The sequence below is a fragment of the Artibeus jamaicensis genome, unplaced genomic scaffold (genome assembly GCF_021234435.1).
Source record: "Artibeus jamaicensis isolate MK-2021 breed Jamaican fruit bat unplaced genomic scaffold, CSHL_Jam_final contig_463, whole genome shotgun sequence".
Taxonomy (NCBI): domain Eukaryota; kingdom Metazoa; phylum Chordata; class Mammalia; order Chiroptera; family Phyllostomidae; genus Artibeus; species Artibeus jamaicensis.
In genome coordinates, this window is record NW_026521841.1 from 1,901,038 (window position 1) to 1,913,722 (window position 12,685).

Below are 12,685 nucleotides of genomic sequence, written 5' to 3' on the forward strand. Positions count from 1 at the left end.
GTCTCACTGGCCCCTTGGCCTCAGGTGCTCCAGCAGGGAAATGGGTGACTGGGGTCAGACTTCTCACCCTGAGACTGGTGTTCCTTCACTCACTTCACAAGTGGGTGTTGAGCACTAAGTTCTGTCCCAGCCTTAGGACTGTGGACCCCGGTGCCCCTAGAGTCCAGGCATGTAGCTTCAAGGGGTGACCACACACGTGATACTGAGAGAGGAGTTCCATGAGCCTTGGCAGCCAGGACTCTGACTGCAGGGCCCTGAGGGCGAATCCCAACAGCAGGTAGAGAGGGGAGAAAGGGTGTTCTGGGTGAGGAAGGGCATCTGGGGGTGAAGTACGAGCTGTGGATGGGAAAGTTAGCCCAAGCTCAGAAAGCAGGGGGTGCCTATGGCTCCAGAGGGGACATGAGCAGTGGGCCTGGGACCCTGGTGAGCCCGTTAGCCGTCAGACTTCTTTCTGGGGCCATGGGGCCCTGGAGGATTTTGCGCAGGGGAAAGACAGGGTTCACCAAGTTTTGCTTAAAACATTAGACAGGAGGGGCAGGAGAATGCCAGGGGCAAGTTTTGGGGAGAAATGCCGTGCCATGCCTCCCCACAATGCTGGCCTGCCGCTGCCTCCACTGAACGGTTCCGGGGGACAGCCTTCAGCCCTCTGCCAGGGCCTGGCAGCCTCGGCCTCAGTGGTCTGCTAAACAGGGCTAATGTGTTCCACACATGCTCCCACCCCACCCCCCGCCCCCGGCCAGGGGTAAAGCACTGAAAGGCACAGTTTCCACAACTTTGGGTCATCGGGGAACAATTCCAGGGCTGGCTCGAGCAAGCCACTTGTCACTGTACCCCCCTTCTAGGGAAGGACAAGGCCTCAAAGGGGCCCAGGTGGTCCTCAGAGCCCCTCTCATGGCAGAAAAGTTATGCCCTGGGGGGGGCATAACTGCCCCAGGGTCAGTGCAGAGAACTCACCTGCCTAGGAGCTCTGTGGCCCTGGGAATGAGAGATGGCCTCCTGGGAGCTGCATCTGTGGATGGAGATAATGGCAGTGACCTACTCCCCTTACAGGGTTCCTTCGAGAAATGAGGTGACACCCTAAACCCCAGCACAGAGCCTGACAACTCAGGCCAGGGGCGGTACCACACCTGGTAAAGCAGGGGCTTCTCCAGTGGCCTACAAACCGGGCTATGGTGGCAAAAGGCCCGGGGCTCTGCCCCTGAGGCCCGGTGCTCCCTGGAGGGTGGAAATGTCCATCAGATTCACAGACCCTACCTATCCTCCCAACGCACACACATTCATAACTGCCCCCGGACCAAGAAGAGCCTCCCTTCCCCACCCAGGGACCCCAGAGCCTGACTGGGCTGCACCCAAAGTCGCCACAATAATGAGGAGGGGAGTGCCACAGCAAGCCCAGGCCCACACCTCTCCTTCCGGACAAGAGCTGGGGTGAGCACCCTCATCCCCGGGGCTGGAGAGGGGATGGGTCTGAGCTGTGCAGGGTGGAGGCGGGGACACTGGGGGCTGAAATCGACTGGAAGGGTAGGAGGTAAAGGCCAGGGGGCAGAAAAGGGGCCCGCGTGGAGCATCAAGCACTAGCAGCCCAGAATGTCCACTGCAAAAAGCCACTCGAGCTGACCAGGGACACCTTGCCACTGGCACCCCCATCTGCTTCTAACCCCACCACCAGAATCTAGTGAGTGTGTCTACCTCCTCCAGGAAACTGAAAACTGACGCTGCCCCCATCCCCAGAGGATGAAGGGGGCACTCGAAGCTCCCTGTATTTGGGCTGGAGGCAGGTGGTAAAGCCTCCTTATGCAGTCTTCTCTGTCTGAGAATCCTTCCTTCAGGCCCTACTTGCAGACATGGTCGGTGTGCATTTTCTCGGCACCTAAGCGGGTACTTGCCCCCATTAGATTCTCCTGGAGTCAGCAATGACCTCAGACAGGTCCATTTCTGCTCGTGGAGTGACCATTCTCACCAGGTGGGACTGACCTGCAGGTAGGCACCCTCACGTGCCCTCTATGGGGGTGGGATGGGGAAGGAGAAGGGCTAGGGGACAGCTGAGGGGCTTCTGAAGGGTCTCTTTGAGGTATACCCAGCATCAGCCCCCACTAACTCTCCCTCCCACCTCCTCCTCCACGTCCCTCAGTCCTCCGGGCTCAGGGCCCTGAGATTCTCTTGAGAACAATGAAGGGAGTAGAGGCAGTATCTAGAAGACCACAGGCTCAACTACTGCCCCTGAATAGCTATGAGGCCTCTAGCAAGATGCTCTATTTCCCTGAGCCTCAACTTGCTCATCAGTTAAATGGGCACTCACCTGTCCAGCAGAGATGTTGGAAAGATTAACGAGATGGTGTGTGAAACAATCTATCTGATGGCAGTAAGTTCTCAACAAATGTTAGCTAACATCACCATCACCATGGCCTCTGGGAATATTCACTGAATTAATAGCTGAGGATGAAAAAGGAGTTCCAGAGCTGGCCTCTCGGAGGAAGGGCGGCTCCCTGCCTGGGCCCCCGGCACCGTTCTTCACAGAGGAATGGGGTGGAAAATAGCAACAGCAAAGCCACATAGAGACGGGCCCTTCAGTGCTAATGACAACCCTCTGAGCCTCTGGGCCACATTGCAGGCACTGTCATTAAGCCAGGCTGGGATGGCAAAACCAGGTTGCTAGCCCTGAACCCATGTTTCCAGTGCCAATTCTCAATGAGATCGTCAGGCCGCCTCCTCCTCCACCGTTACTGGGCCCAGAGGCAAGGCCACCGGCTTCCTTCCCTGCTCTGCTTCATTCAATCCGTAGTCCATTTTCCCAGAATCTCACCCACACGGCCCTGGAGAGAGTAGGGCTGGGACATGGCGGGCTGTCCCCACAGCCAGAGGGAAAAGCAGCTCACTGCACAGATGCCACTGATATGCCCAGTTGGAGTCCTGAGCAGGGGCGGGGGGAGTAGTCCCTTCCCAAGTAAAAGCCAAGAAGACACTGGGCCCCAGTCTCTCCTCCCTTCCAGGTGGGCCCAGAACGACCACGTCTGCCCTTACCTCGCTCTGGGGCAGACTGGTGCCTGTAAATCAACCCTGGAAACAGCTCCTGGGGCAGATCTCCGCTCTGCCACCTTCAGTGAAGGACTTCCTTGGCCTTCATTTCCTCACCTTTAAAATGGAAATAATGATATCTATTCTCCCTGAATCTCCAGATTGCTATGAGGACTAAACTGAGATAATATATAACCTCCCAGAACACAGAAAATGTTTGTTGAGTGAATGAACAATTGACCAGATGGTACCATTCCACTTTCAAAATGCTTTGACTTTGGGGCTGCAGGGACACCGTGGTGACCTGCGGCATTCAGTGGCCAGAGTAGGGCACTGGGAGTAACCACGGAGGCCACAGAAATGGTGCCTGGCCCGTGTCCACACCCAGCTCACCCAGCACCTTCCCGGCATGAGGATGATCACAGATTCTAACTTCAGGGAGGGCGCCAGCAAGAGCCCAAATTAAAAAGCATAACTACCCCTATCACAAAGACCATAACTGGTCAGATGCATCACCTCTTGATAAGGATGAAAATGAAAATGGCAAGAAATACGCACAGCCAGCCACGGAGCCACATGGCACGATCCTGCAGTCTCAGAACCCGCGAGGTCTCGCGCTCTCCCACGCAGCCCTAGAAACAGCCAACCGCAAGCCCAGACTCACACACACACCACAGCCACAGTCTCACACCCCTGAAGCTAGGCATACAGTCATACCTACGGTCACCGAACAGCCATCACTCAACCTCACCCACAGTTTCCCTCCACTCCCACTCACAGCCATCCCCACTGCCTGCACAGCTAAGCACACCCAGAGCCTGCCACACCCACCCCACTCACACCCCATGCCTCGCACGCAGCAGGCCCAGCTTCTCTCGCAAAGCTCACCGTTCATTAGTCATTTGCTTAAAACATCCCAGTGAAAGCCCAGTAACTAGGCTGAGGCTGTTCCCAGGGCCTCTGCCCACAAGGGTGTTTTGTTTCTGCTTCTTTGCTTACAAAGGTGTACTTTCTTTAGTCCAAAGTAGTGTCCGTGGTGTGACAGCAGCTTGTGGACACCCTCTCCCTAGACCATTGTCCCTGCCCTCGAAGGAGGTCTAGGCAGCTGCGGGGACCTCAAGAATCAGTGGGTGGGTGTTAGAGACATTTGAAACAGTGGTGGGGAGACAACCTCTGCCTTGGTCTGGCCCTGCCTCAGCCATTGGTCCTATAAGAGAATAACAGCCTTGAAGAAGGAGGAAAGGGCCAGAGGGAAGGAGAGGAGAGGAACCCTAGAGCAGAGCAGGAGGGCTCTAGGTCAAAGGCACTGCACCTGGCTGCAGTGGGGCTCCAGGGGCATACTCAGGGGGAGGTGGGGCCCCCGGCCTGGCACACTGGGCAGACAAAAGGAGGGAATGGGAAAGAGCAATCGGAAGAAAAGGGAGTGAGTGAGGCAGAAGGCACGGAGAAGCCAGAGACCACAGGGGCACAGGAAGTTCACGACCCTACTGGGGAATACCCAGCACTGGGACGGGGAGTGTGTGCCTGTCCCACTGCACTTCTCAGAACGGTTATTGCCATCCACCATGGCCCCGGGCACTCAGACCCCACAGGCACAGAGCGCCACACAGGAACTGCATCTGCCCGCTTCCCAGCCCGGTGAGCCTGAGTTCCAGACCCTCCCGGGGCTGCTGCAGAACCTATGGACAACCCTGTGAAGCTCAGGCCAGGAGGGGCCCCAGGGGTGCTCCATATCCCAATAGCAGAGGCGCCCTGGTGATTCTCCAGCTCCCCCTCCTAGAAGTTACCCAGGAAAACGCCAGGGCCAGGGGTTGGTTGGCCAGGAGCTGGGTTGAGGTCCTGGAGCCACCAGCCGCTGGGCCTCACCCACCACAAAAGAGGGGCAGGTCTGTCTAAATGAAATGCTCTTGTTTGCCCCTATTAATTTTTATACCGTCTCAAAACCATGATTAATAAATCCACCCTGCAGGATGAAAACCTGCCCGAGCAGTAGCTTTCTTAAATAGGTGAAGAATGGAAAAAGACAGAGGCCGGAGGTTGCCTCCTGCTGCCAGCTGGCTAAGACGTGCCCCTCCAGCTGCCTGGGGCCTCCCTCAGTTTCCCCACTGTCATTAATGGAGTTGGATAATCCGTAAGATTCCCCCCTGCTCAAATGTCCTAAGATTTTTCTGGAAAGACTGCATGATCCAAGCAAGCAAGCAGCCCCGTTGGCCCTGTAGGGTTTCAGACGAAGGCAGGGCCTCAGGGCTGCCGTCTTTGCAGAACAAGTGGACCAGCCATGGCACCTGGGCTCAAGTACCCAGGGTGCCTGTCCCAACAGCGTCACCTCGGGCGAGCTCTGAACCTTTCTGGGCTTCAGATTCCAAACCCTGGAAAATGAAGAATGAACTGTTTCCCAGAAAAGCATGATACAAGGGCTGCAGGACAGCACCACTTCATGGGTGTCTCAGGTCACACCTGCAGTTCGACTCTGGTTACTACCAATCCCCCCACACCACCTACCACCAGTTACAACCCCCACAGCAAAGGACAATTAGCACATCCTGCCCTGTTTGTTTTTCTTCCTACCCCAAGGTATTAGCCTCCCCCGGATTCCAGGCATCTCTGTCAGTCCATGGAGTTGGGCACAGAGGTCAGGTGGGCTGCAGCCCCCTGGGTTTTACATCTCCTTCCAGGGATGGGGGCTTACCTGGCACTTTCAAATGATGATAGATGCAGCCTTGGTGAAACATAATTACTCTTGAGTCTAGAAGGGTAAACAAATGTGTAATTCGTGGATTTGCTAATTGTCCTTCATTCTGATCTCCTGCCATTGTCCCTAGACTCTCTGACAGCGCGCTTGTCAGGATTCAGAGAGGGCCAGGAGTGAGCCATGAGGCGAACGAACCGAAGCTGGACACCTGCACTCGCCCTCCTCCCGGCCGCCGCTCCAGCGCCCTCCTCCAGAAAACACACAAGGCGGGAAGCCTGCAACACTCAATCTTTTATTTTCTTAAACTGTACACAAATGTAAAATACTTTAACAGCAAGTCTATGGGAAAATCGTTTGGCTTTAAATTATTATGAAACAGAACCTAAAGGGAGCTTTATTAAATAAACACAAACATGGGGATTGAAGGACACACACCTGCATTCTACCAGTCATTTTTACTCTGCCTTCTGGGTGTGTGAGAATAGAAAAGACTCATCAAACTGAATAAAGAAAATCCATTTATACCCTGAAACACTGGCAGGCCACTCAAGGGATTGTTCAGAGCGTCTACCTCATATAAGATGGCCTCACCATCTAATACAAATTAAAACTGATCTGTTGGCCTCTTTGGTTCCAAAATTATGTATAATACATTTAACTGTATTTTTTTTGCTGCTATAAAAATAACTTCTTTTTTCAAATGGCAGTTTCTGACTAATCATGCAACTAAATCAGTGCAAACATTAAAAGCAATCATTCGCTTTAAAAAGAAGCAAAGGATTTCACTTCAAGTATAAAAATATAAAAAGAGTCGTACAAGTCCAGTTTTGTCTAGTGTGGGTCAACCCTTTAAATTGCATAGTTCACATGGCACTTGGACACCTCAGGGTGAGCAAGTTCAATGCTCTGCCAGTGGCCACTTCTGACACACGCAGATGGGCAAGTGCTATATCATGTGCGTTCGGGCAGGTCTACAAGTGCTAGGAGGGGCGGGCAGGCAGGCAGGCGAGCAGATGGGGGGCCAGGTCCATGGCCAGCCCTGGGGGCCAGAGCCCACACACCCTGGCAACTTCTGCAAAGCAGCCCAAAGCCTTCCCATCTCCAAAAGCAGCTAAACTGCTCCCCCCTCTTGCCCCCCTACTAAAGGGGCATCCTGCCACGCCCTACCACCCAGAATTTCCAGAAGGCCTCCACCCACCATTTCCTCCTCTGGGCTCATCCCTTTGCCCCAGGGGTCATTTCCACTCCTCTCCAACCAGTCCTAGAGGAAACGGATTGCAACTTTTTCTTCTTTCCATTTAGAACAATCCATATTTTAACTTACAAAGTCCTACCTGGTAGAAAAGTCCCTTTTCAATTAATGCAACTGGAATGAATAACCTGTCAACTGCTAGCAATCAGTTAAAGCATCAAATTAAGACCCTTCTCCTCTCCCTCCCTCCCCACCCCAAAAACAAACACACATATAAGTCACACCAGGGGCCAAAGCACAGTCAAAGGATCACTGCCACTGCTCCACAGACTCTGGCAGGCCGTGCACTTTATGGATACCTTCCCTCTCTGGGAGAGGAAGGACAGGCTCCCCTGGTCCCACAGCACAAAGGATCCAGGCAGGGGAAGATGCCGACAGGTTCGAGCCAGGAGATGCTGAAGCACAGTGGGCCTTGCACAAGCAAAGGTTGCCACACAGCCCTCGGCCTACCCACACACTCCCCACCCCTGCATCTGCTCTCCTCTCAGTGGCTCCGGTGCACGTTCACTCTGTGCGTCTGTCTGTCTTTGTGCTTTTATGTGTGCTCCGAAGGCGTGATTCAGAGTGGCCGGGCCAGCTGGTGGGAATGGTGGCTGCTCACCCCATTCTCTCCAACTGACAGGCATTTGTAGCTAAGCTGCCATTTGTCACTGCATCCATTTGCTGGTATCCTGGAGGCTGCTGTGTGGGTGGCAGGATGCGTCTGGCTGTGCGTGTCTACGTGTGCATTTTAAAGTATTTCATGTCAGTTGAGGGTTCTTGCTCTGCTTTTGACTGATTGCTGGATAAAGTAGTAGAAAAATATTTCAGGCTTCACCCTGGCACCTTCTGGGCAGCCCAAATGAACAACAGCACTCAGCCCGCCACATACCCCCTTCCGGCAGGGGCTGCAAGAAAGCCCACCCAGGACTGTCCTGACGCCCCACCACCACAACCCTGCTGCATCAGGCACAGCCACACTCCTCCACAATCATGTTGGGCACATCCCGCTTGACAATGTTGTACTCATCATCAAAGTAGAGCATGGACATGGTGCTCAGCTTAGTGGGGATGCAGCAGGAGTTCACCGTGCCAGGATTCAGGCCCCGCATGCGGTACTGGTTCACCACAGCCGTGTGAAAGGAAGAGGCTGAGCCTGGGACCCCAGCTAGGTAAGCTGGGCAGCTGCCCTCACAGTAGTTCCCATAGTAGCCGGTTGGTGCGATGATCCAGTCGTTCCAGCCGATGAGGCGGAAGTCAATGAAGAACTGTTGCCTGCAACAGAGATTGGTCCGGCCATCGCACTCCAGACCCCGCTTTCGAATGCGGTGCCTGCTGTCACCCAGCCGTGCCTGCACAACCACAAAGGGCCGGTGCGACTCCTCGCCAGGGTCCACGAACACGGGCACCACAGCCAGCTCCTGGCAGCTGTCGCACTGCACATCCAGGTTGAGTCGCCTCTCCCCGCGCTCAAACAAAGCCTGGATGGCCTCTGTGAGTGGGAATGTGTGCCAGCCACTGCGTTTGAGGTCCACCTTCTTCTCTACTACATTCCACCGATCTCCATGGCCCTGCTCCTGGTAGTACACCTTAACCCGAACCTTCCGCCGACTGCCCTTCTCCAGGACATAAGGCAGCAGCTTCAGGTAAAGCCACAAGCTGGCCTGTACCACAAACAGGTTCTGGTTGCCTTCATTGGAGATGAAAAAGTAGAGGCGGACACGGGAGGAGGCGAGGCCATCTGCAGAGAAGCGGGAGAGCAGGCCAAGTTAATTCAAGGAGAACACGAGGCAATGGGGGAAATAGACTCTGCTGCGTAATGCTGGAATGCTAGCTTGCCGCACAGCTGGAAGATGTTATTGACCAGAAATCCCGTTCCTAAGGCCAAGGCCTCTGACTGTAACCTGGGAGAGGCAAAGAAAATCATTTCCCACTGAGAATCGTGGACCAGGTTGGAGGTGAATGGTCCAGGCCTATAAAATCCTGCCTCACCTCTCCCAGTCCAGAGCTCCCTGGAGACAGGCTGTCAGGCCTCAAAGCTCCACAGAGGAATCTGTCAGGAGGCCAAGATCTTAACACGTTGTTATGGGTCTCAGTGAAATCTAAAAAGTAAAATTTGGGGTGGGTTGTTTCAGTAAAGTGTATGTGTGTGTGAGTGTGTGTGTTTTGTTAACTTAGGGCATTGCAAAATCAAGACGAGCCACCTACTGCCTCTTTCCAGTGTTTACCTAAGCATGATCTGATCCAACCCCCAGTGAGACCTCCACTGCAAACAAGCAAGCCCTGCTCATATTTCTGACACAGGAAAGTGTGCTTTGCAGACAGGAAAGTGTGCTTTGCAGACTGCAAAGTGCAGCCCTCGTTTCCAAGTAGTTAGTTCCAAGGGACAAGACATTTAGCCTTGAACTTGAGGTCCATTCCTTTGACAATAACTGGGATCCCCGTTAATAGCACATTCAAAATCTCCAAGGAAAGGGGGAACCAGCTTGTTAGTTTTCTCAATAACTCAGCTCAACAAGAAGAGACCTCATGCCAATGGATAGATGATTCCTCTCCCATTCTATTTTAGCAACTCTTCTCTCTGACAATCTACTTCTTTCATTTCTTTCTTTCTTTTCCCCCCAGGAAGAACAAATAACACAACTGTATGGCCATGGCTGGTTTAATCAAACCTCCTACCAGTGTCCCCCCACCCAGCCCCCTCCTCAGGCCTCGCTTGGTTCCTCTAATAACACTGACATCTGACTTTGAAATGGGGGAAAGTGCAGCCTTAAAAGCTGGTCTTGGACAAGCTGCCAGTGACCTGAATCTGTTATTTATAAGTCAAAGAGCTAGCTCTACGAAACAGACCAGAAATATAACAGCCCCCGCTGTCATTTAGTGCCACCAGGACCAAAAGGCCTCCTCGACCTTCCAGAATCACATTTCTACTCTGGGTTCCAAAGCACCTTTTAATCCAAGCTCTCTAATTGCATGTCCAGCTTCCCCACTAGATCGGACAGCTAAGACAGCAATGTGTTCCTTTCTAAGCACAGACCAGCGCGGATTGTCTCTGCTTTTCTCCACGCCTGGCCATGCAAAACTTTTCATCCCTTTTCATCCCTTTTCATCCCCAGGCAGCACCAAGCCAGGTCTGCCCGCAGCCTCAGAGTGTGGGGGGCATTTGCAGCCTTGGGCCACAACTGTTCCCCCCACCCTAGGCTCCCTACCTAACCCCCACTCTGACCATACCGGGGCTTCCCTCTTCCCAACCTACTCCGTAGTCCCCTCTGAGCAAACGGGGCTGAGCCCCACGCACAAAAGCCAGCCTGGCTCATTGAAGTCCTGAAAAGGACAGCGGAATTGAAAACGCAGCATTTTAATGTGGGCACATTTTTCTCCTTCTTTTAAAGTTTGGAAAGATTTTTTTCTATCTTGATTTTTAGATTTAGACAGTGGCACAAATGTGCAACCCAGGACCAGAGAAGAATCCAGAAAGGATTCCTACCCTTTGTTAACTACTAACTCTGTGGCTCTCAGGCAAGGGGGCTGCTTGAACTGCCAGGCAAGCTCAAAACCCTGGGGCTGTCCCCCAGCCGCATCTTTCTGTGCGTAAATGATGGGACCTGTTGAGAAGCTTGCCTTCCGCCGGATTCCAGTGCCCACACAATCGGAAGAGAGGTTGCCTAGCTCTCCCTGGTGAGGCTTCAGCAATCCTGGCAAGCCCACGCCGCCCGGTGATGGCAGCGGCCCTGAGGCCTCTCATGCAAGCGCGCGCGCGCGCACACACACACACACACACACACACACACACACACACACACACCACTCCTCCGGCCCACGAATATCAACAAGCACACACATCTCCAGCCACACTGCTAAGCCTACACTCCGATCGTGGGAAACAAAAACATTAAGCAATCACCAAGCAAGTGCCTGCGGAGCCAGGGCCGCACGCAATTGCCGGGACAGGGACGCCCACCCAGAGGCGTTGGGGTCGGATTACCGGGAGCAGGGGTACGGGGCAAGGCGCTTCGCGGCGAGAGTAGGGGGAGCAGCAAGAAATCTGCTCACCGGGTTAAGAAGACCGCAATCGGGACGCGGAGCGCACGAGGCCAGGGGCAAGTGGCTCGGCCAGCAATCCGGATCCGGGAGGGCGCGCTGGCTGCGGCGGCCAGAGAGGGCAAGGAGAAGAAGGTGTTTGGGGAGGGCTCGAGGGCCACGGCTAGCTGCCCGCACGACCGACCCACCTGTCTCAGCGAAGCTGATGATCTCGGAGATGCGCTCCTGGCCGTCGGCGCCCGGGCTGGCGTGGCCGTCGAGGTGCGGGATCTCCACACGGCCGTCCTCGCGCACCTTGCCCGCGTGCAGCTTTCGCAGAGCCGTGACCATGGCGGCCTTGGGCACAGCGTGGGTGATGTTGGGCCGGCCCCGCATCTGTAGGCGGCTCAAGATGTGCCGCTTCACCGCCTCCAGGAAGTCGCCGTCCACTCGGCCCAGCTCCTCTGGCCGCCGGAAGCCACCGCACGACGTGCAGGTGTCCAGCGAGTCGCCCGGAGCTCCGGGCGGCGGGGGCGGCGGCGGCGCGGCAGGGGATGGCGGGGGCGTGGGCGAGCCCCAGGCCTCCGGCCCCAGCCAGCCCGCTGCCAACAGCAAAAGGCAAGCGGCCCTCAGCGCCCGACCGGGCAGCCCGTCCATGGTGCGCCGCTGGCGACGAGGGCGCCCGCCGCGAGGGGAGCCGAGCGGAGCTCAGGGCCGGGCTCCGGGCTCCGGGCGCGCCGCCCCTCCCCGCCCCCGCCCGCCCGGGCCTCCGCCCGCCTGCCGGGAGGGCCGCCGCCGGCTCACGGGGGGAGGGGGCCGGCCGGGCTGCGGGGTTTCTGCTCCGCGGGGAAGGGGCGCCGAGGGCCGCGGGGACCGGAGAAGCGAGTGGGGCGAGGCGGGAGCTGGCGGGTCACTGCTGCCCGGGCGTCTCGGGGCGCCTGAGTATCTGCAGCCTTCTCCCCATCCTCTCCGCGTCGGGGCCCCGCAGTCCCGGCTCGCTCGGGTGAAGCGAAAGCGGAGGCAGCGGCGGCTCGGCTGCGGGGAGGGGACGGTGGCGAAGGGGCCGGTCGACGCAACTTGGCCGAGACGGAAGCGAAGGCGCTAAAGCCCCGGGAGTGCGGCCGGGCGCGGCTGGGCTCGGCGCTGCGGCGGGCTCTGCGGCGGGGCCCCGCACTCGCACCTGAGCGCCGCTTCGCACAGAGGAAGAGCCTCGGGCGGCCGCGAGGAGCGGGTCGTCCTCGCCGCGGGCGGCCGATCGGAGCGGGCGCAGTGCGGGGTGCGCGGATCGGCTCAGAGGCGACGCGGAACCCCCGGCCGCGGGCCCTGCAGTCCTCCCGGCGCGTCACACGGCAAAGTTGTTTCGAGGCTCGCGGGGCGCCGCATCCATCCGCCGGCGCGCGGGCCGGCCGCTGCGCGCCTCGCCGGGCCTCTGCTCCGCCCGCCTCCCCGTTTCGCCCTCCCTCTCCGTGCCTGCCTGCGCCGGCCGGTGGGCGCGGGGAGGGAAAGGCGAAGCCCTGGCAGTGGTCTTCTCGCCCCTGGCTCTTCTTCCTACTGCGGCGGCGGCGGTGTCGGTTCGAGCGCCGAAAAGTCTGGGAACGGTGCGGGCTCCTAGCTCGCTCTCCCACCGGCACCAGCCGCAGGGCCGGAAGAAAGCGGGCGGGTGGCGGCCGCGTCCCCGCGCCCGGCCGCACCACGGAGTGCAGAGCCCGCTGAGGAGGAGTCCTCTC

General features: G+C 56.8%; 1 protein-coding gene across 1 annotated transcript; it reads right to left on the reverse strand.

Annotated features, from left to right (window-relative positions):
- Nucleotides 1-7,171: 7,171 nt before the first annotated feature.
- INHBB (inhibin subunit beta B) lies at nt 7,172-11,626 on the reverse strand. Its single transcript, XM_037146209.2, has 2 exons — nt 11,168-11,626; nt 7,172-8,679 (listed from the first exon to the last, which is right to left on the reverse strand). The coding sequence occupies exons 1-2, from the start codon at nt 11,613-11,615 to the stop codon at nt 7,904-7,906; spliced, it is 1,224 nt and encodes a 407-aa protein (XP_037002104.1). The 5' UTR covers nt 11,616-11,626; the 3' UTR covers nt 7,172-7,903.
- Between the last annotated feature and the right edge of the window lie 1,059 nt (nt 11,627-12,685).

Coding starts and splice junctions, on each gene's coding strand:
- INHBB (XM_037146209.2), bottom strand. CDS start 11,615: ATGGACGGGCTGCCCGGTCGGGCGCTGAGGGCCGCTTGCCTTTTGCTG. Junction 8,680..11,167: donor CATCAGCTTCGCTGAGACAG/GTGGGTCGGTCG, acceptor GCTTCTCTGCAG/ATGGCCTCGCCTCCTCCCGT.